Source organism: Notolepis coatsorum, assembly GCF_963971535.1.
Source record: "Notolepis coatsorum genome assembly, chromosome: 4".
Lineage (NCBI taxonomy): Eukaryota > Metazoa > Chordata > Actinopteri > Aulopiformes > Paralepididae > Notolepis > Notolepis coatsorum.
Window position 1 is genome coordinate 100,416,596 of NC_140168.1, and position 23,684 is coordinate 100,440,279.

General features: G+C 45.4%; 1 protein-coding gene across 1 annotated transcript in view; it reads right to left on the minus strand.

Annotated features, from left to right (window-relative positions):
- The window catches only part of LOC311227695 (phosphatidylinositol 3-kinase catalytic subunit type 3), a 159,498-nt gene that overhangs the window by 86,161 nt on the left and 49,653 nt on the right, over positions 1-23,684 (minus strand). The window contains exons 11-13 of the mRNA XM_084313449.1: positions 17,897-18,036; positions 1,287-1,368; positions 581-648 (exon numbers count right to left, since the gene is read on the minus strand). Coding sequence (XP_084169575.1) covers positions 581-648; positions 1,287-1,368; positions 17,897-18,036 — 290 coding nt within the window. The remainder of the gene's footprint in view (positions 1-580; positions 649-1,286; positions 1,369-17,896; positions 18,037-23,684) is intronic.

The following is a 23,684-nucleotide window of genomic DNA, read 5'->3' on the forward strand; positions in this document are numbered from 1 at the left end:
CTGCGGGGACACACAGAGATCAGACACCATTATGCTGCGGACACACACAGAGATCAGACACCATTATGCTGCAGAAACACTCACAGAGATCAGACACCATTATGCTGCGGACACACACAGAGATCAGACACCATTATGCTGCGGACACACACAGAGATCAGACACCATTATGCTGCAGAAACACTCGGAGATCAGACACCATTATGCTGCAGACACACATACACTCTGAGATCAGACACCATTATGCTGCAGACACACACACTCTCACAGAGATCAGACACCATTATGCTGCAGACACACATACACTCTGAGATCAGACACCATTATGCTGCAGACACACACACACTCTGAGATCAGACACCATTATGCTGCAGACACACACACTCTCACAGAGATCAGACACCATTATGCTGCACACACATACACTCTGAGATCAGACACCATTATGCTGCAGACACACACACACTCTGAGATCAGACACCATTATGCTGCAGACACACACACACTCTGAGATCAGACACCATTATGCTGCAGACACACACACTCTCACAGAGATCAGACACCATTATTCTGCGCTCACCAATACAGGTAGTTGGCCAGTGTGGAGTTCTTGCAAGCACGGGAGATGAGGAACGTGCACAGGTCCTGCTGCAGAAAGATAATGAACAGAAAACATAGCGTTATATACATAATCACAACTGCAAGAACTCTATAACAAAACAAACGACAAGAAAAACTCTGTAGCACTTACGGTACACAAATGGTAATTATTACTGTGTAATAACAAGACTGGTAACAACAAGTAATTACTTATTGATGAGTGGAGGAGTGCTTTCTTAGGTAGGTCAACCTGAAAAAAGCACTCACCGATCATTACAAATAATTACTTAATTAACAGTCAATAAGACATAATAATTGACTGAGTAATTATTTGTAATGATCAACAAGTGTTTTTTCAGGTAGACCATTGACATGACATCCATTGGCATCCATAACCACACATCAATAATAAACTCATTAAGTATTTACATGTCATTACCATATCTCAGTCTTATTTCTATGTTATTACACAGTAATTACCCTGTAATATGTCTACCATGATATGAGGCGCTACCAATGACTCTCGCCTTTATGCTTTTATAGTCCTGAGCATCGTCTGGTGGTCTCTTGCATTTATTTGAATGTAACTATGATGATTTGTGACTGACTGCTGACTTATTCAAGTGTTTAAAATGTAAATATAGATCTCTCTGGAACATGTTCCTCCTCCCCTGTGGTTCTCTTACCTCCAGGTTCTCACTGTCTGCTCCCTCCTTGCCTTTTGGGGCAGCAGGGGGAGGTGGTGCAGGGGCTGTCAGGATCTGTGAACTGTTCAATCACAAACAAAAACATCCATCACTAAATGGTAAATGGTGCATTTATATAGCAGCTTTTATCCAAAGTGCTTTACAACATTCACTCACATTCACACACCGACGGCAGAGGCAACCACGCAAGGTGCCACCCGCTCATTAGGAGCAATTAGGGGTTAAGTGTCTTGCTCAAGGACACTTCGATACACTGCCCGGGAGGAGCGGGAATCGAACTGGGAACCTCCAGATTACCAGACGACTGCTCTACCTCCTGAGACACTGCCGCCCCGACACTACACAGTAATGGATGTGTAATATCGGCATACTGCACATCCTGTCATGTGCACACTATGTTAGAATAGTGATCTTGCATCTAGGATACACATATTCATATGTGAACATAATAGGTTTACACACACTCATATACACAAGGATAAGTTATACACGTCAGGGGCACACATACATGCACATACTCACTTATAGGAAATAGGCATACACACACCTACATATACACATAGTTGAAGTATAGGCTTTCACTGACACATATGGGGGATACACATGTATATAGGAGACACACACATACGTAGCTGAGACGCACATATATATACACGTCTGAGATATACACTCACATAGGGGGCAGAGGCACACATGGATATGAGACAAACACAAGAGATAGGAGTACAGTCACATACCAGGAAGATGCACACACACACATATGAGGCATGTACACATGCTTACGTGATACACGTACCCACATACATGTGTTGGAGACATGCGTGCATGCATGTTGTCATGCACAACTGCGTGTGTCTGGGGCGCTTTCTCTCACATGCAATATGGAGAAGGGTGGCATCCCGATAGAGGATGCAGCACATACCTGCTCGAAGGTAGTTCGGTCTACATGCAAAGTATATATATCAGGGATGTATACGCATAATGTATAGTATAGTATAGTTTCTTTTTTCGTAAGTCTTTTTTTATTTTCCATGTCAGTTGTTAATGTATTTGTATGAGTCCTTTACATGTTTTGTATGTTCTTACAAAAAAGAAAAAGGCAAATCCTGGAAATAGCATATGATGATGTGGAAAGAGATGTTTTGAATATTGGAGAGATTTGTGCAAAAAATATCAAAAAAAAAAAAAAAAAATTATCTTGCTGTTATTTTATCTTGTTTTATTCTATGCTATTTTATTAGAGGCCAAGCGGCGAAGCTGCGTAGGCCACCTTGAGGGATTGTACAGTTTCTTATTATTCTTCTGCCATTGCAGTCTATGGCTGCCCATAGAACCGTATGGGAGAAAGTTATGTAAATTAGCAGACTGATTCGGGACAGTCCACTGACCCCTGTCACCAAGTCCCATGTCCCCAGCTCCAACATTCTAGCGCCACCAACATGTCAAAGTTGGAGGTGCATTTATGCACACAACTTCTTAACCTTAAGTCAAGTTTTTTTTTTTTTAACAAATGTTTTTTATTTTCCCTTTTTTTACATAAAACAAGACAAATAATACAATAACAGTAATAATCAACGATAAATCACAAGACAATAACAGAAATAATAATAACAATAATGACAGTCCAGTAATTAAATCAGAATGAAAGTAGATTAAACGATTAAAAGACATAAAAATAATAAATACAATACATGTGCTCTTGCTCGCTCTCCCCCCCTCCCCCCTCAGGACCCCCACTTGGACTATACATCCACTACTTCATTCAGCATCAGAAAGTTCCTAATTTATCTGCGTTCCTTTATCTTATCCACCACAGCTACCCAGACTGCTATGCTGGCTTCGTTAACACCTAAAATTCGTGCAGTGGATATCTCGAGATAGGTGAGAATCCATACCTTCCGGCACATTTTATCCGGTTGAATCCAGCGTGACGCTATCAACTTTTTGGCAGCCGTAAGACCCGCCAAAATGAGTCTCTTTACATGTACAGAAGTCGATAACTGAGAAACATCATTCAACAACAATACAGAAGGCAGTGTTGGTATGGTCAGAGACAAACATTCTGATAATTGAGTGGTGACATTTTCCCAGAAAGTCTTGACAGGAGGGCATTCCCAATACATATGCATATATGTACCAATAGCATCGCTTGAACACAAGGAGCATCGAGAGTCCGGTCTGAGACCCATTAGGTGCAAACCTCTAGGAGTCAGGTAAGTCCTATGAACAAAGTTAAAATTAATCTGTTGGTGATCTGGGTTGCGTGATGAAAACCGAACATTTTCCCAGACTGCATCCCAATCAAAATCTGCTTCCAGGTTTGGGATATCCTTCCTCCAAACAGAGTCTAGGGGAAGGACCTTATATGAGGACGTAAGTAAGTGGCGATAAAAGTCAGAGACGAAGCCTCTCGACGTCTCCTTGTCATAAAATAATTTGTGAAATCTGTGGTGCTCAAGTGGAACATCTAATGAGACTCCGTGAGCCTTCAAAGCTGCTCTTATTTGTAGATAGAAGAGATAAGTGGAACTGGTGAGGTTAGATTTGTTGAATATATCTCGATAACTGCGGAAACCATGGCCATTTATGTTGGTTAGTACACTTTTTCTGTGTGTCACGCCATATCCGGATCACATGTGTAATAAGAGGGCCAAATCTTAAGTTGCATTGCTTAATTGATATGTTGGTGTACACTATATCCTGCAGTCTATGTGATGCCACTATATTCTCCTCTAATGGTCTCCAGGATACCGCTGCTTGCGAATCAAACCAGGTGATCAGTGGTCTTAAAGAGAACGCTTTAAAGTAATAATTGAAGTCTGGAAAGGCTAAACCCTGTCGGTTTTATTTCTCTGTGCAGTGGATCTTTTTAATCGTGGACGTTTGTTGTTTCAAATAAATGTATATGCAGCGGAGTGTAGTTTTTGCCAGTAACCAGCAGGGGGGGGTAACAGCAACATCGAACTGATGAAGTTAATTCTGGGCAAAACATTCATCTTAACTATTGACGCTCTGGCCTGTAATGAGTTTTTTCATTTTGACCACCTGCAGAAGTCATTTGTGATCCTGTCTCGCAATCCGGAATAATTATACTTCACCGTTTGGCTAATAGTGGGGAATATTTCAACTCCAAGACATTTAAAGTGTTCTACCATGGGTATATTTGCTGGGAGGAAGGTAGCCTTCGCAGTCACATTGAGTGGAAGGAAGGCCGATTTTGGCCAGTTTATCTTAAATCCAGATAGATTGCCAAAATCATCTATTACTTTGAGAAGATGAGGTAGGGAGGTGGCGGGGTTTTGCATGAACAAGATTACATCATCTGCATATCAGCTAATGTGATGTTGTGTGCCCTTAATTGAGATCGGTAAATAAGACCATTCCAACCTGTCAAAGGCTTTCATTGCGTCTAAGGATAACACAGCCGTAGGAGGCTCGGCATCCTTGCTGGCATCTATCACATGCAGTAACCGTCTAATATTATCCGTGATCAGTCGGCCTCTTATGAAGCCTGTCTGATCAGGGTGAACTAAAGATGTCATATGCTTTTGAAATCGGATGGCTAGTACCTTAGCGTACAGCTTGAGATCGGTTCCAAGGAGGCTTAAGGGTCTATAACTGCCACATTCTGTGGGGTCATTATCTTTCTTAAGTAGGACAGATATGAGTTCCATATTGACATCCCTGGAAAAGTTTCCCTCTTTGGCTGAGTATAAAATCATATCAAGTAATAGGGGTCCAATTATATCCCAGCATGAGAGGTACAGTTCGGGTGGAAAGCCGTCCCAGCCAGGGGCCTTACCAATTTGCAAGTCAGAAATAGCCTCCCTAAGTTCTTCTAGTGTAATAGGTGCATCTAACCGTTTAGCGTCTTCCTCTGAGAGTTGTGGTAAGTTAATTTGATCAAGGAATTTCTCCAGTTTATTCACTTCTGACTCGTACAGGTTAGAATAAAACGTACGAAAGGTCTCGTTGATTTGACCTTAAGTCAAGTTTTCAAAAACAAGGTGCCGTTGGAATCCTTGCCGCCATTTAGTATTTTGTGAAAAAAAAAAAAAATGCTACTCCTACAAAATGTCCCCAATCTGCATGAAACGTGGTACACATAATCTGTGTAGACCAATGTCTACACAGGTTTGACTTTTGTTTTTGATTTTCCAATGCATGGCTTTTGACCATTTCTCTCAATCAAACCTGCTTCAAGTTACATCGTTTGCCAGACCAGCACAGGTGTAATTAATAACACTAATCAAGGGTTTCATTACATTACTCTGCTTTCTCAAGATGGCTACTGTAAAAAGAATAACTATTGCTATTTCACCACAAGCAATGTTTAATTTTCTTAATTTTTTACCTTACATAAAGTTCATTTCCGTTTCAGACCATATCAGGGTTTTTTTGTAACCCCCCCCCCCCCCCCCCCCTCACTCAACCAAGAGGAAGCAACTGTGTGAAGGCTGAGATGCCACAGGGTCGATTAAATTCAACAGATGAGGTTTAGCTCAGTTGGCAGCACGTTGCGCTCCAAAACAGTAGGTCCAGAGTTCGAATCTCGCTATTACTATTGTGCACAACTTCATCCCTTTTTGAAAAACGAGGTCCCATTGAATTCCTTGGCTCAAGCCAAATTCACCGCACTCAATGGCGTAATTTTCCTGTGAAAAACACTTACAATGCTACTCCTCCTACATATTTTCACCAATCTGCATGTACAAAGGTATGCCTATGCTTGGTGCCCACATCCCTGCTTACAGGTATATTTTTATATTATATTGGATGCTGCTATTGTCGAGGAACCACAACAAAGTGAATTTCACTCTTTACTGAATGGGAATTTGAATCCGAGTAATAACATAAACATTGGGAGAACTAGAGCAATTCTACACAAATTAATACGATGGTTTAATTCCAATCACTTTATTGTCCCAGATGGGAGACTTGACTTGCAGTCAAGGGCTCAAGACGGGAAACAACACAAGTACAAAAGATGATGCTCGGACATAAAGGAATACAGAACACAACAACACAACAAAGCAATGTCTAAAATGCTGGATTACATGTGCAAATTGAGCAGGGTTAATCCACAGGGAGCGGGCTTTAAATGCTGGATTACATGTGCAAATTGAGCAGGGTTACTGCACAAGGAACAAAGGAGTTTTTACTCATAAGGTTAGACCACCAAAACCTGCACGGACTACAACGTATGACGTATAGCATGCCAGTTAGGGTACCTTGTGTGTGTATACTGCACCTTGTGTTTACGGTTTACTTTTACTCATAGTATACATTGAGATTCTAATTCTTTATTGCCTATATTTATTGTCACGTATAATATAACCGATAGGGCATACAGCCCTATGTGTTGCCTGTCGATTGCTTTCCAAAGATGTGTAGGTTGATCTGCGACAAAATCCGTTCAGCGGTTCTCAAGTTACATGCCGATATGTGAGGCGTGCGTCAAAGTACACGGCAGACTCGTCGACCATTGGCCTGTCCTCATGCTGGCTTCTAGTCACTTTGAAGGATTTGCGTAGTATTTTCATAGAAGATAAAACCCTTAAGACAATTATATAGGTCTAAGTTCACTTGGGACCTTACGCCAAGAGAGTTAATATGAAAGAACAGTCTATTCTTACTTCTGAACTGATATTATGCTGTGTGTCAACATTTTAGTTAGCTGGACTAGATAGGTATACAGATGGCGTCTCGCGCACGGGGAACGAATCTAGGAGGCCAGAAGTTGTGTTGAACTTTAGGCGCCAGAAAAGAGATGGTGATCACAAATGGTCATATTAAAGAGAGGATCTGGGCTCTTCAGTGTTCAGCTTGGAGGAGAGAGGATCTGGGCTCTTCAGCTTGGAGGAGAGAGGATCTGGGCTCTTCAGTGTTCAGCTTGGAGGAGAGAGGATCTGGGCTCTTCAGCTTGGAGGAGAGAGGATCTGGGCTCTTCAGTGTTTAGCTTGGAGGAGAGAGGATCTGGGCTCTTCAGCTTGGAGGAGAGAGGATCTGGGCTCTTCAGTGTTCAGCTTGGAGGAGAGAGGATCTGGGCTCTTCAGCTTGGAGGAGAGAGGATCTGGGCTCTTCAGTGTTCAGCTTGGAGGAGAGAGGATCTGGGCTCTTCAGCTTGGAGGAGAGAGGATCTGGGCTCTTCAGTGTTCAGCTTGGAGGCGAGAGGATCTGGGCTCTTCAGCTTGGAGGAGAGAGGATCTGGGCTCTTCAGCTTGGAGGAGAGAGGATCTGGGCTCTTCAGCTTGGAAGAGAGAGGATCTGGGCTCTTCAGCTTGGAGGAGAGAGGATCTTACACCAGTGAATGCTCTTAGGCGAACTTGATCAACAAGTATCGCAATAGCATTAACATGCTTCAATCCTCCAGCCCTAGATACCACCCAGAGCCAAACTACAGTAAGAGTTCTGCCTTTGAAAACACTGGGAACTGGGTTTACAACATTTCCTGACACGCAAGTTCAATAAGTTAATGTTGTAAGGAAGCAAAGTCCAGCTAGTAAGCAGATTACAGCTAATACTTGTTTAGGGACAAACAGTTACTGGAAACAAACAACTGAATCACCAGAGGCCACGAAAAGATTCAAGAACATTCGATGAAAGGAGCGGCTGGGTGGTGCAGCGGACATTGCGCTTGTCACCAACGCAAGAGACACCGGGTTCGAATCCGGCTGTCGGCGTTGCCTCCGGCTTGGGCCGGCCGTCATACTAACTCAATTGAGTTAGCAGGTGGGATGTCGAAGGGTGGTAGTCTGGTCGTTGTGAACAGCGCCTCCTACAGGTCGGTTGGGGCGCCTGCACAGCAAAGTCAGGAAAATGGCGGGGGCAGTGTGAGCCTCCTACACGTTACTCCTCGCCAAATGAGTCCGCGCTAGCAGGTGAAAAGATGTGACAGGCTGCCTCCACATATATCGGAGGGGACATGTGATGCAAGGCTTCTATCCTCCCTACAACCGGCCAGTGGGGGGCATATGCGAGCAACGATCAGGACAGGGGAGGTAGAATTGGCACGAGAGGTAAATTGGGATGGGGAGAAAAATCACAGAAAAAGGAGAAAAAAAAGTAGATACAAAAAAAAAGAACATTCGATGAAAGGGCGGCCGGGTAGCACAGCAGACTAAGCATCTGTCTACCACCGCAGAGACACTGATATCAAATCCGGCTGTCAGCGGTGCCTCCGGCTTGGCCGGTCGTCATACTGGCACAATAGACCTATCTCAAACCCTGCAAGAAAAGAGGGCAGGGTTTGAGATAGGTCCATTGGCAGTGTCAGCGGGAGGGAAGCCGGTGGGTGGTAATCTGGCCGTTGTAAACAGCGACTCCTACAGGTCGGTCAGGGCGCCTGCACAGTGAGGGAGGGAAATGGTGATGGTAGTGTGACCTCCCACGCGTTACACTTCACCAATGAGAGTCCTCGCTGCCAGGTGAAAAGAGGCTGCTGGCTGTCTCCTATGTATCGGAGGAAGCATGTGATAGACTTCAGGGCTCCCTAGACCGACCAGTGGGGGGCACATGTACGCAATGACCAGGAAGGGGAGGGGGAATTGGCATGAGCGACTAAATTGGGATGAGAGGAAAAATACAGAAAATAGAAAAAAAAAAAAAACATTCGATGAAGTATGTCTAGATGCACATTAACCTGTTAACCTCTTAACACATTGAGTGCCACGCCCCTTCCGGGAAGTGACCACTTCCGTGCCGTCCATTAACCCCATGTAAACGTAGTTGTACTTTGTAGACCTAAACCTATATTTTATAGTATAGCTATGGGTCTAATAACGCTGTCGAGTCTCATTGAGCTGCTTCTGGTCAATGTGCAAAAAACTGATTATTTTTTCATCCGTACATTTCCGTTTTATACTGTTTTGAATATGAACATAGTCCGGCCGCTTCTGAGCAATTCCAGGAAAAAGACACGAAAACAGCGTTTTTGTGTAATTCAATAAACACTGCGTAATTTTTCGCCTGATTATCGGTTCTTCCTGAATTCAACGCTAGATCATCACTATTATCCTTTGTCGTGCACGCATGCAATGTGGCTTAGACCGGCGCAACCCCCCCCCCCCCCCCCCTCCTGCAACCCAACGGCATACAGCCAAACAGCTATAACACAGATTCAATCGCAGTAGAAATAAATATCAGATCAACGCAAGCTTTCATATATAGTGTCCTTACCTGGTCTCTGAAGTAATGCAAGAAAAATAATCCAATAATCTCATCGCCATTCCAGTTATATAATCATACTGGCCAATCACGTCTCGCCATACCGAGATATACCTCTATCTCCAGTACCTATTGTACTTCATTAACGAAAACAATGCACCCTTGCACTTGACCAGGCCCCGCCCCAGTGTCCCCTATAAGACACCGGACATGGTCATACTCGCCCTCCTCTTTTTTTCGTTTCAATCATCTAGGTCGCGCCCAGGTAGGGTCTGCGCCACTAGGCATGACAATGCTGGCGTTAGTGATACTGCTCGTTGTCCCGTGAGACAACCGAGTTGTGTATTGGCGCAAGGGGCAGGATATCTGGGTAAACGTTGTCGTTTTCCCGGTTATTCTGGAGTGTGCGGCTAATGCTATGCTACGATGCTGGGTTACTGTTCTTTTTGATTCCCCCCTGAGGGCTGTCTTTTTAAAAAAGGTCTTCCCTCCTCTTAACCATTCATGCTGACGGTCAATCGGTGTCTACTGCTGGGAGTTTTGACGGGGCTTGTTTACCTTTTTCATGGGTGAATGGGCTGAGGCCTAGGGCTGGTGTGCTTTTTGTGAATTTATGAATAGTGTGCAGGACTGGTGTTTCTCTGGTCTGCATCCCCTTAACATTGTGTGTATGGGCTGGCCCATTCTGCAGTGTGTTGGTGGAGTTTTAGTTCATTTATTCATTAACCCCTTCATGGGTGCACACCACAGTGGAGGTTTCTGGTTGCAACCACCACTGGTGCTCCGTGCTTGTGAAGCAGGTGGCATCAGTCCTTTGCCTCTGGCATGTTGGAACAGTGCCCCGCCCGGCCGACGCCATGAGGTGAGTCGGCCCAGCAGGTGGCTGGTGGGCTATTAAGCCTATATCGCCACGGTATAGAATTAGCAGCGATTAGTAACATTGTTCGAATCGCTGTTTTTTCTGTCAAAAATGGTGTCGGGTGGCCTTGAAGGCCAGCCGACGTTGAAACATCGCGCAAGGTTTTGACGTTATTAGCTTTGACCTAGCCGCAAGCTATAACCACAGGGAGGGCTAGGATGCTGTCACCGCTTGTTTACAGACATCTTGGTTGGATTAGTCTTGGACTTTGGTCTTTCCGCTGGAGCGCGGGCGGTATTTGACCTAGGCCCCACACCGCGCAGCCAGAGGTGAGAGCACGGCCTCGCCAGCGGCTGTGGCGAGGCCCTCAACCAGCGGCCATGTTTCCCCCGCCTGAGGTACCCTGGGCACAACGTCAACAGGTGACCGCAAGGCCGACAGCCTTGGCGGTCGAGGGATCGGCTACATTAGATGAGCACACCCTAAAAAAAATTCGCCGTCTAGCTGTGTGCAGCTCGCTCTCCGGTCACTCCCCCCCCCCCAACACCAGCGGGATAAGGGCTCTGATTTGTTTCCTTTGGCTGCGGGCCGCGTGTCTCCAATGAAGCGCAAGCGGCCCCACGTTTCGCTTCTCATGGGGACAGGGGCTGACACCCAGTTGATGGCTGAGACTGGGTCTGTCCGTGAGAATGTTGTGCTGTTAAGCGGCTCCCACGCCACACGTTCTGCGTCTGTGTTTGGTTGAGCCTGGTGTTAAGTCTGTCAACTACAAAGGTTGTCAGCAGGGGGGCTCGAGACCTCTTGAGGCAAACAGTGCGGGTTCCCCCGACCTCGCCTTCGCCAGGCCGGGTATCACGTTAGTGCCTCCCACTCCCGGAAGACCGGCAGTGGTCTGGCAGGCACGTGTAATTTGGGTGGTAGTAATATCACTGCAGGGCTACGGTGTGTAGGAACCCACCCTATCGGGCAGTGTGGGGGCCTCACACCTTGCGCGGGACTTGGTCCTGGTCGTGCGGGGACGGGGCTCAGCTGTTTGGTCCCCGGCCCTGATTCAGCTCTGTGTGGCCCCGCCGTGGCCTGTTCCGTGGTCACCGCGGGCCCTCTCTCAGGCACGCGGAACTCTGTTCTGCCTTCCTGTTCTGGGGCAGCCTCTAGGCTTGGCTGCTGTCAGTGTGAATTGGGGGGGATGCGTCTTGGCTATTCTGTGGTTAACGCTATCCAACACGCGCGCGCTCCGTCCTCTACCACGGCTTACGCGGGTAGGTGGCGTATTTTCCAAGAGTGGTGTAGAGTGTGGGGCTTGGACCCGGTGTCCTGCCCCCTGGAGGCTGTCCTTTCCTTCCTTCAGTCTATTTTGGGTAGACTGTGGGCTTCGACGGTGAGGGTATACGTTGTTCAGCCACCCTCTTGTGAAGCGTTTCCTGCTTGGCGCTCGGCATCTTAAGCCGGTGGAACGCTCTCTGTCTCCGAGTTGGGACCTCCAACTGGTCCTCGGCCGGTTGTCTGAGGCCCCATTTGAGCCTCTTGAGCAGGCGTCTTTGGAATAGCTGTCTTCAAGACTGCATTCCTGCCGGCCATCACCTCCGCTAAGCGCGTGGGTGAGCTGTGTGCTCTCTCGGTGAGGCCTGAGTGCTTGTCTATTCGATAGCGGTGCGACTCTGAGGCCTAATCCAGTCTTCGTGCCAAAAAATATCCAGAGCTCTTTTCGCTCCAGGGATATTGTGGTTCAGGCGTTTCATCCGCCTCGTCACGCTGGTGAGTTAGAGGCGAGCCTTCACCTGTCGTGTCCCGTCCGGGCTTTGGGGGTTTACCTCAGTCGGACTCAGGACTTCAGGGCTACCGATCAGCTCTTTGTTTGTTACGGTGGCTCTCGCGCTGGTAAGGCACTGTCCAAACAGTCACATTGGTTGTGCGAGGGCATTGCCCTTTGCTACACGTTGGCTGGACTGGCCCCCCGCCATAGAATACGTAACTGGGCGCGTTTCTATTGGTTGCCGACTTCGTGAGTTCTTTACAGGCCCCATGTGTGGTTCTCTGTTGTTGTCAAGTTGGTGTTGCGGTGCATGGGAACTCGAGAGTTCTGCTACTCTCACGCTGCCTTTGGTCACGTGGCTCAATGTTACATAAACGTGTCAATTTATTGCTCACGTGGGAAGTCTCTCTGGGGGTTCCCCGTCCCCTCCTTTATGGAGCAGGTTGACGGGGTATTGTTTAGGGATTTCCCTGACTCCTCGCCTGTAATGGTCTGTTTTTTTTTTTTTATCTTTCTTCCCCTCCTTTTTCCCGATTTTTTCTCCCATCCCACCCTTCCTGGTTGTTGCGTACTTTCCCCTACTGTTGGTCCGGGAGACCGGAGACTGTCACATGCTTTCCTCCGACGCATGTGCAGCCTGGGGCAGGCCAACCTGGCCGCGCAGGTTCTCACCGGGGAGAGTGTAGCGTGTGGGAGGCCACACTATCTCTCCTTAGATCCAACCCTCGCTGAGCAGGCGCCCCGACCGAACTGTAGGGGTCGCTGTCCACAACGCCCAGGACCCACCCTTCAGCTTCCCACCCCCTGATACAGCCAATTGTATCAGTGTGAGAGGACAGCCAAGCTGATGGCAACGCCGGGAGCTGGATTCGAACAGGCGAATCCTAGTGTCTCCCGGTGTTGGTGACGAACGTAATCTCCGTGCGCCACCTGCCCCCCCCCCCCTGTAATGGTTTGTTGAGTCATGGGTTTCGGTGGAGGACATCTGTGCTGCGGCCTCCTGGTCCTCCCCGGGTCCCTTCGTTAGGTTTTACCTCATGGACATGACTGGGGGTTCTGTCTCCCAGGCGGTTCCGAGGTCTGGGACCTCCTCTGTGTCCCGCCCTTCGGTGGGTTAGCAGGGGTGTGTGGGTGTGTGCCACGGGGTGATGTGTCACACGTGGTCCCGCCTGTGCTGTGTGTTTTTAGGAGTCTCTAGTTCCCTCCTTTTCGCACTTTGGTAGAGTTGACTGCCGCCCCCTCTTCACTAGGAAGGGCGGGTGGACGGGACTCCCCTCCCCCCTGGTGGTAGGGCTTGCGGGTCCTCAGGGGGTACATTTGTCGGGCCACGCGTCTGCTCTGCCCCATATCTCGGTATGGCGAAGAGCGAGACGCGATTGGCCAGTACGATTATATAACGAAAGGTTATGACTATAACCTAGTTATATGAGTATTGGCTGAGCGTCTCGCTCTTAGCGCGCCCTGAGGTCCCTTGGTTGGGTTTTCTATGATGGAAACTTTTTCCCGAGGAGGGCGAGTATGACCATGTCCGGTGTCTTATAGGGGACACTGGGGCGGGGCCTGGTCAAGTGCAAGGGTGCATTGTTTTCGTTAATGAAGTACAGTAGGTACTGGAGATAGAGGTATATCTCGGTATGGCGAAGAGCGAGACGCTCAGCCAGTACTCATATAACTAGGTTATAGTCATAACCTTTCATTATCCACAGCGATCCTGTCTCCGACGTTATTGGGCATTGCACTTCAACGGGCGGGCGGGGTCAGTAGTCCAAACCATCCCTAGAAGTGTATGTTTTGCCGGAGTGTTTAGGACCCGCCCCCATGCCGCAGCTTGGTAGAGAAAAGAAACCAACCCATTTCTAACGGGGTGCATTACTGGCCAAAGGCGTTAAGAGGGCGGTATAATACCGTCTGCCAGCTCAGACACACTCAGAACAGTATGCACAAGGTGCCCCGCTGAATTATGAATGGCAATAGATAATAAAAGAAATACCGTGACAGAAACGTAGATCTACGTTTCCGGCACTCAACGATCGGTATATATATATATATACGATATATATATAGAGAAATAAAGCCCTATTTGTTGCATGTCAATTGCTGTTTCAGGCGACAAAATCCGTTCAGCGGTTCTCGAGTTACATGCCGATATGTGCGGCGTGCGCCAAAGTACAGAGTCAGATTCAGAGTCAGATTACCACCCTCGACTCCCGGGACTCTAGCTCTGTCAATCATTTGGCAATCTCGAAGATTATTGGACAGGGTTGTAGCCAATGAGTGTGGCTTTCAAATGATATCCCACGTAGGGATGTGCGAATCAGGGATCAAGGTGAAAGGTCACGAGCGAAAACCGGAAGAGAAAGAACCACAGAATGAATTGAAGTCAATGAGCAAATGGTTTACTGGAGAGCTTTTACAGTTTACCAAAATCGCTCCTAATCACTAATTTCTGAACGGATCTTTATGAAATTTGGACATGTACTACATAAGAACAGGGTGTTTTCCAGCTCATACCAACTTTTTGGGAAATACTATATTTGGATATTGCAACTACTACAGAAAAACGTGAGTAACAAGTTTTTCTACAACTCAAGTTCAGACCTATGTTACTCTATTTCATTAGCACTAAAAGTTAGCACCTATTGTATCAGAAACCTCAGAATGTTATCTTTCAAAAGAGACCAGGCTTATGCATGTGCTATAAGTATAACGTATAGTATTTTGGTTTGCAAAGAAAGTATGCAGTCCTCAAATGAAAACAAAAATGCCCACTTTTTGGGGCACCTGTTAAGGAGGTTAATGTTAGTCGGCCCTTATACAGGCTGCCACGCACTTTGCCCTCGTCTGTCGGCCTAGCGCTGTATTTTTGCAGATCAACCTACACATCATTGGAAAGCTAAAATGGCTGCCGTTCGATTGACACCCTACTCAACCTATTACAACCAATGAGCGTCGGTTTCGGACAAGTAACCGTAAACATGAGTAAGCAAAACCTTTATTTCAGTTAGGGCTGGGCGATAAAACGATAACGATAACTATCGCGATAAATTATTTCCTCGAAATAAACATGAAACGTGGTCGCAAAGTTTCGATATATCGATTTTCCAAGCTTGGATATGAGCACGCACTAACAACCAATCGGTGAAGGAGATGGCAGAGAGCGAAGGAGACCCGGAAGGAGACCCAGAGGTAGGACTCACTCAACAACAAGGCTTGCTAGGCTAATTAGCTTGCACTGCGATGTTTTATATATTTACGTGCCGAGTATGTGTGTGGCGTGAATTCTGAGGCCACGTTTATAGTAGTGTGGGTATACAGTGGACGTCGTTTCAATATATTGTGGCGGAAGAGAGTATTTTAGTGTCATATTTAGCACATTGTCATGGAATACACCGCTTAGAAGCAACAGGCTGGCTAGGATAACTAGCTTGCACGGCGATGTTTTATATATTTACGTGCCGAGTATGTGTGTGGCGTGAATTCTGAGGCCACGTTTATAGTAGTGTGGGTATACAGTGGACGTCGTTGCAATGTATTGTGGCGGAAGAGAGTATTTTAGTGTCATATTTAGCACATTGTCATGGAATACACCGCTTAGAAGCAACAGGCTGGCTAGGATAACTAGCTTGCACGGCGATGTTTTATATATTTACGTGGCGAGTATGTGTGTGGCGTGAATTCTGAGGCCACGTTTATAGTAGTGTGGGTATACAGTGGACGTCGTTTCAATATATTGTGGCGGAAGAGAGTATTTTAGTGTCATATTTATTACATTGTCATGAGATATTCCGCTTGTCGGCTAACTGCTAACGTGCGCGGACCGATGACGACATCAACTCGACTCGAGACATTCGCAGCAGCATAAGAAGTTAATTAAACTTGACAGACATTATATCGACGATAATTATCGATATCGAATTATATGAAAATAATTTTATAATTTTATCGCGATAACGTTTTTGGTCATATCGCCCAGCCCTAATTTCAGTGTGTTCAAACCTCTATTACATTGGCACTCAGAGTGATTCTTCTCCTGTTCAGAATGTTACGTTTCAAAAGAGACCATACTCATGCATGTGCTATAAGTGGTTCAAGTAATACATCGCTAATTACTATGTATGCAATCGTCAGGCGTTTTATGCAAAATGTGCCCTCAGCATAAGGGGTTAATATCCTGGATACTAAGCTAAGATCTCGTGTAAAGGTACAGTTTGTAATGTCGTCAAACAGTGAGCTTGAGGCAAAAGCACCCGTCTTGGTTTGGTCTGATGTCTGGGTTGGAGTTTAGTCGTTTATTATACTGTGAGTTTCTCCAGACCTCTCTTGGCAGAGCCCGAGGTGTAGCCAGCAGTAGCAACCCATACCAAACACCAAAATAAAACACATAAACAAAGTGCAGTACCAAGCAGGGCTCTTTTGCCTACTATGTATTGTATTGTATGCTGTTTGATGGCATTACAGATTCTATTATTAGATTAGATTATGAATAAGCCTGTATACACAAGTAAATGGATTATTGTATTACCATGGAATCGGATCTCACACAGACCACAAAACCCAACAATAAACAGGATAAGGTGCTTCCATATTCCATAGTCCAGTAATCATATGCTGGGCTTTTCATAGGGATATTAGCATATCCCTGCAACTGTAAATGGCACTCCACTGGCTTCCTGTGTGTTTTAGGATTGATTTTAAGGTTTTACTGTTTGCTTTTAAATGTCTGAATGGCTTGGCACCGGGCTACCTCTCGGACCTGCTGGAACCTTATGTTCCTCCAAGGTCCCTCAGGTCCTCTGATAAGCTCCTCTTGGCTGTTCCCAAGTCCAGGCTGAAGCTTAGGGGGGACCGTGCTTTCGCTGTGGCAGCCCCAAAGCTCTGGAATGAGCTGCCACTGCATGTTAAGCAGGCCCCCACTCTGCAGGTGTTTAAATCGCCTCAAAACTAATTTATTTGCTTTGGCTTTTGGTTTTTAAACAGTTTGAGAGACCTGCCTTTTTTATGTGATATATTTAGTGCTGTCAGGCAATTAAAAAAAATTTATCTAATTAATTACAGGATTTGTAATTAATTAATCTAATTAATCACATTTTAATCGCATAACCATTTTATGCCTGATATTCTATAATCATATTTCAAATTTCATGTGTCCGGATGGCAGAATTCAGTATTGTATCTACAAAACCTTCTGTTTAATCATCTTCCATCTATTAATTTGCTTAGATTTTTCAGGTCTGGTCAATTTGAGCATAGTGTTATTCACAGTCAAAGATAAAAAAAATTTAATTGATATTCTCATTTGGTTCATTACAATTTACTCAAGCCTAGTAACAGACACAGTATTTCTGACACTGGGAATACATTCCCTGAGATCCATGTCCCTAAAATCAGATACCAAGAACATGCAAATGGACCATATAAAAAAATGTCTGTAATGTGTATTCTACATTCTTATGGAATGAATGAGATTTAAAAAAAAAAAAAAAATTATACAAAAAAAAGAAAAAAAACGTTTTGTAATTAATTTTGCGTTAATTTTCATAACGCGATAATTTGCTGTGTAATTAATTAATCTAATTAACGCAATAAACTGACAGCCCTAGATATATTGTATATGTTTTTATTGTGTGCTTTTATCTTTTTATCTTATGTTGTGGGACATGTACAGCACTTTGGTCAACTTTGTTGTTTTTAAAAGTGCTCTATAAATAAAATGGATTGGATTGGATTTACATGCTCCAACTCACGGACGGAATATTTGAGGACTCTGAATAATACTGGGATGTTAACACCCAATATTGCAGTCTTACTGACCTGTCAAGGTCCCCCAGCCCAGAGCTCTCTCCAAGGCCCTGGGAGTCTCTCTTGCTGCCAGGCTCCAGGCCTGCCTGGATGTCACTGGAGTTCTCGTACTTCAGAGCCTGGACTAGCTGGAGCAGGTACATCAGCAGGTCCTGGGGGAGAGGGTGAAGGAGGGGAGGAGAGGAGATGAGAAGAAGGAGAGGAGAGGGTGAAGGAGGTGAGGAGAGTAGAGGGTGAAGGAGGAGAGAAGAGGGTGAAGGAGGGGAGGAGAGGGTGGAGGAGGGGAGGAGAGGGTGAAGGAGGGGAGGAGAGGAGAGGGTGAAGGAGGGGAGGAAAGGATAGGGTGGAGGAGGGGAGGAGAGGAGAGGGTGAAGGAGGGGAGGAGAGGGTGGAGGGGAGGAGATGAGAGGAGAGGGTGAAGGAGGGGAGGAGAGGAGAGGGTGAAGGAGGGGAGGAGGGTGGAGGGGAGGAGATGAGAGGAGAGGGTGAAGGAGGGGAGATGAGGAGAGGGTGAAGGAGAGGAGGAGAGGGTGAAGGAAGAGAGGAGGAGAGGTGAAGGAGGGGAGGAGAGGAGAGGGTGGAGGAGGGGAGGAGAGGGTGAAGGAGGGGAGGAGAGGAGAGGGTGAAGGAGGGGAGGAAAGGATAGGGTGGAGGAGGGGAGGAGAGGGTGGAGGGGAGGAGATGAGAGGAGAGGGTGAAGGGGAGGAGATGAGAGGGTGAAGGAGGGGAGGAAAGGATAGGGTGGAGGAGGGGAGGAGAGGGTGAAGGAGGGGAGGAAAGGATAGGGTGGAGGAGGGGAGGAGAGGAGAGGGTGAAGGAGGGGAGGAGAGGGTGGAGGGGAGGAGATGAGAGGAGAGGGTGAAGGAGGGGAGGAGAGGAGAGGGTGAAGGAGGGGAGGAGGGTGGAGGGGAGGAGATGAGAGGAGAGGGTGAAGGAGGGGAGATGAGAGGAGAGGGTGAAGGAGAGGAGGAGAGGGTGAAGGAAGAGAGGAGGAGAGGTGAGGGTGAAGGAGGAGGGGAGAGGAGAGAAGAGGGTGAAGGAGGAGAGGAGAGGGAGATTTATGCTGATGGTACTCTAAGCATTCAAATGTGTAAATTTTCATGTAATGTAATGTTTCCAGTAGAGCTGGGCCGTTAACGGCGTTAACGTGCTGCGTTAACGCGAGACTAGTATCGCACGATAATATAATTGACGCCGTTAATCTTTTTCTCAACGTTGAGTCTGTATTGTCCTTAAATACTTGCCGTAGTTCACAGCTGTGGTGCCCGGAAGTGATTGCACGTATGTACCGGAGTTGTAGTCAGAATAATGTGTTAAACTAAAGTAACTTTAGTGGTCCGGTAATCATTGTTATACAGGTGAGGTTAAGAAGTCCTCAGGATATAACACAATTCGGCGATGAGGACGTCTGAATCTGCGCAATGCAAGAAAGAAGAAGTCCGTTGAGAGCTTTGTTTACATTATTAACGTTAGCTTAGCGAGTTAGCATGTTAGCTCACGTTACTCGGGCGGCACTTGAAAACATCTACAAGAGGAGGAAATCCACTTTACACACTAAAGGAAGGATCGACTGGACTATCGTGAGTGTTTACAACAGAAATGGCTTGGGTTATTGGAAATATTGGACCGTTTGATGACAATCTGGAGCAATATGAAATGAAAATGGGAGACCCTGATGTTAGCATGTTAGCTCACGTTACTCGGGCGGCACTTGAAAACATCTACAAGAGGAGGAAATCCACTTTACACACTAAAGGAAGGATCGACTGGACTATCGTGAGTGTTTACAACAGAAATGGCTTGGGTTATTGGAAATATTGGACCGTTTGATGACAATGTGGAGCAATATGAAATGAAAATGGGAGACCCTGATGTAAACAAGACAAACGTCTTTCTCTGGTCTGCATCTCCTTAACAATTGTGTGTATTGAGCTGTACTCCGACTGTAGTAGCTGTTCAGTGTTCTCTTGGAGGTGGACCTGAGACTGTAGTAGCTGTTCAGTGTTCTCTTGGATGTGGACCTGAGACAGTAGCTGTTCAGTGTTCTCTTGGAGGTGGACCTGAGACTGTAGTACAGGGCTATTCAACTAAATTGTTCAGGGGGCCACATTGTCAGAAACCCAAGGGGCCAGGGGCCGGACTGCCACGGCGCCTCCCCGTGCTATGAATATATGGACACTTGACACAACACGCAACCACATTTTCACAACTTTTATTTAACTACATTGCAAAAGTAGTATACCGTAATTCCTCTAATAGTAACCGGGTCTCAAATAATCAATCAAACTGATTCTGTTTGCCGACTGAATGAATATAAACGTTATTAACAGATTGCAGCATAGGTACAATACAGTACAGCTCAATACAACAACAGTCAACAGTGGACTGGAGGATGCAGACCAGAGAAAGACTTTCGTCTTGTTTACATCAGGGTCCCCCATTTTCAATTCATCATATTTCGTATCTAAATCATATAATATCTCATTGCTAAATATATGCAATATATAATCTAATAATCCAATAATCTAAATCTAATATATAATATAAAAATGCTAAATGCATGGGTATTTTATTTTGTCTTTAATGTTAGCTTGCAAACTCAAATACTGTCTTGGTAAGCCTCATAATGAATTGTTTGGGGGGAAAAAAGAAAAACATCGTGATGCGTATCGTGTATCGCCGAAAGGTCAGAAAATATCGTGATATCATATTTAGGCCATATCGCCCAGCCCTACTGTAATTGCACTGTTTACTATTTCATACAGTACTTGGTTTCAATAAATGAACCCAGTACATTTTACTGGGTTCAAACTGACACAAAATGTTGATTTATTCATTATGATCCGTTTGAAAATTTGAAATATAGGCCTCCCTCTTATACAGGCCTCCTCCTAATACAAGCCTGGTACCCGCTACAGTTGAAACAAATACAAGCCGGGGTTACTATTAGAGGAATTACGGTACTTTAAAAAAAAATTGCTTCATTTATGTGCCACATCTGCAACATCTCCTGCAAAAAGTGCTTCATTTATGACTGTGCAACAACTGCAACATCTCCTCTTCAACATTTCAATATAAAAATAAAATAAAAAACAAACAAGTGCATGATGTGCATCTGAACATTCTAACATCAAAAAAGCACTTGAACAAAAAAACATTTATAGTGCAGCTGAGCTTATGAAAAAGTGCTTCATGTCTGTGCAACAACAGCAAATCACAGCATCTTATTAGCACTTATTGTCGACTCTTAACTCTCAAAACATCAGGGGGGTGGGGGGCAGACAGGCCTAGCCTACATACACCTAATGAGAGCGATTGCACTTCTTTGACTGGGCAATGGCAGATAAAGAGGGTTCATAGGAAGTGAGGGCTACCCGCAAACAGTGATGCAAATGCTCATTTGTCAAGGAGGCATGGTTGCTTGTTTTAATGGCATTCATGTGAGAGAAACTGGATTCACAGGTGTATGTTGAGCCAAACATTGTTAGCACAGATATTGCCAGCGTTTTTATTTTAGGGAATGTCTTGACATGAATACACTTTATCCAAAATGTTGTGGTGGATTCATTCTCAAGTGCCTGCTTCAGAGCAGATGATGCTTGCATGTCAATTATTTCAAGTTGCAGGAGACCTTCATCAATGTGAAGTGATGCAAGGAACTCTTGTCCTTTTGTGGAAATAGCAGCTACATTGGCAAATGGGTTGCTCACAAAATGCATCAATTCTCTGGAGCTGGACATGTCAAATTCATCAAATCGACTTGCAAAGTTTTCCCTCAATTTATCAATGAAATCTGTCATTAATTGAGTGACTTTTGGCTCAATTGTGCGTGTTAACGTTAACATGAAAAGAAAAAAGTAAAAAAAAAAGAGATTAAAAAAAAAAGAGATTAAAAAAAAATATTTATTTTTAATTTTTTTTTATATTTTTTTTATTATCATGTAATCTTTGGCGGGCCGGTCAGAATCATCCCGCGGGCCGGATCTGGCCCGCGGGCCGCCAGTTGAATAGCCCTGCTGTAGTAGCTGTTCAGTGTTCTCTTGGATGTGGACCTGAGACTGTAGCTGTTCAGTGTTCTCTTGGATGTGGACCTGAGACTGTAGCTGTTCAGTGTTCTCTTGGATGTGGACCTGAGACTGTAGTAGCTGTTCAGTGTTCTCTTGGAGGTGGACCTGAGACTGTAGTAGCTGTTCAATGTTCTCTTGGAGGTGGACCTGAGACTGTAGTAGCTGTTCAGTGTTCTCTTGGATGTGGACCTGAGACTGTAGTAGCTGTTCAGTGTTCTCTTGGAGGTGGACCTGAGACTGTAGTAGCTGTTCAGTGTTCTCTTGGATGTGGACCTGAGACTGTAGTAGCTGTTCAGTGTTCTCTTGGAGGTGGACCTGAGACTGTAGTAGCTGTTCAATGTTCTCTTGGATGTGGACCTGAGACTGTAGCTGTTCAGTGTTCTCTTGGATGTGGACCTGAGACTGTAGCTGCTCAGTGTTCTCTTGGATGTGGACCTGAGACTGTAGTAGCTGTTCAGTGTTCTCTTGGATGTGGACCTGAGACTGTAGTAGCTGTTCAGTGTTCTCTTGGAGGTGGACCTGAGACTGTAGTAGCTGTTCAGTGTTCTCTTGGATGTGGACCTGAGACTGTAGTAGCTGTTCAGTGTTCTCTTGGAGGTGGACCTGAGACTGTAGTAGCTGTTCAGTGTTCTCTTGGAGGTGGACCTGAGACTGTAGTAGCTGTTCAGTGTTCTCTTGGAGGTGGACCTGAGACTGTAGTAGCTGTTCAGTGTTCTCTTGGATGTGGACCTGAGACTGTAGTAGCTGTTCAGTGTTCTCTTGGATGTGGACCTGAGACTGTAGTAGCTGTTCAGTGTTCTCTTGGATGTGGACCTGAGACTGTAGTAGCTGTTCAGTGTTCTCTTCATTCATGGAACCGTTACACTGAGCTTGCACTGAATTTGTTGAGAAACCTGCTTCTGCAGCAGTCTGTGTGTGAGCAACCAGTCAGCAGGATTGTGAATTCAGAGATTCACTAAAAGACACATTGAGAGACAGGTTTGTGTGTGGATTAAGAAATGAAGGTGCACAGAAGAAACTACTGACAGAGTGATTTGACACTGGAGAGAGCTGTCAATATCAGTGTAACAATGTTAATGGCATCAAAGGAAGGGCACAGACAATTACGATAAATCTGGTTTTAAAAGAAACACTGGAAATTACAAAAAGAAGAGACATGTTCATGCTGTTGAACAAGGAGATAGAACAGCTAGTGACTCCTCAGATGAAGAGGAGAGGATAAATCTCCTCCTCCGGTCATTATTTGGGTAGAACACACATTTTGAATGCATTTGGCAGACCCTTTTCTTTTTTTTTGAGCCATTTTAATCTAGATTAATCTAGATCAATTCCAGGATTGCAGGTAGATTAATCTAGATTAAAAAATTTTATATATGCCCATCTCTAGTTTCCAGTCACAATGACAACTAGTGGTGTAGTGGTACTGTAGTTCAAGTTTCAAGTTTTGTTTTATTTGTCACATATAAGGTACAATATAGTGAAATGCTTGGTTAGTGGTTATGTATGACCCTCCTGAAATTGTACTTCCTGAAATTGTGCTTCAAACAGTAAAAAGTTAAATAATAAAAACCAAACACTAAAATACAAAAATAAACCGTCTGCAATACGCAGCACCGACGCGGTTGATTTTGAGGTTGATTGCTGTTCTGTTATCTGCCACCAGGAGGCACAAAGCCTGACAGAATGGCGTGATGTCTGATCCCGATTTGCAGTGTTGATGGGACAGCCACAGC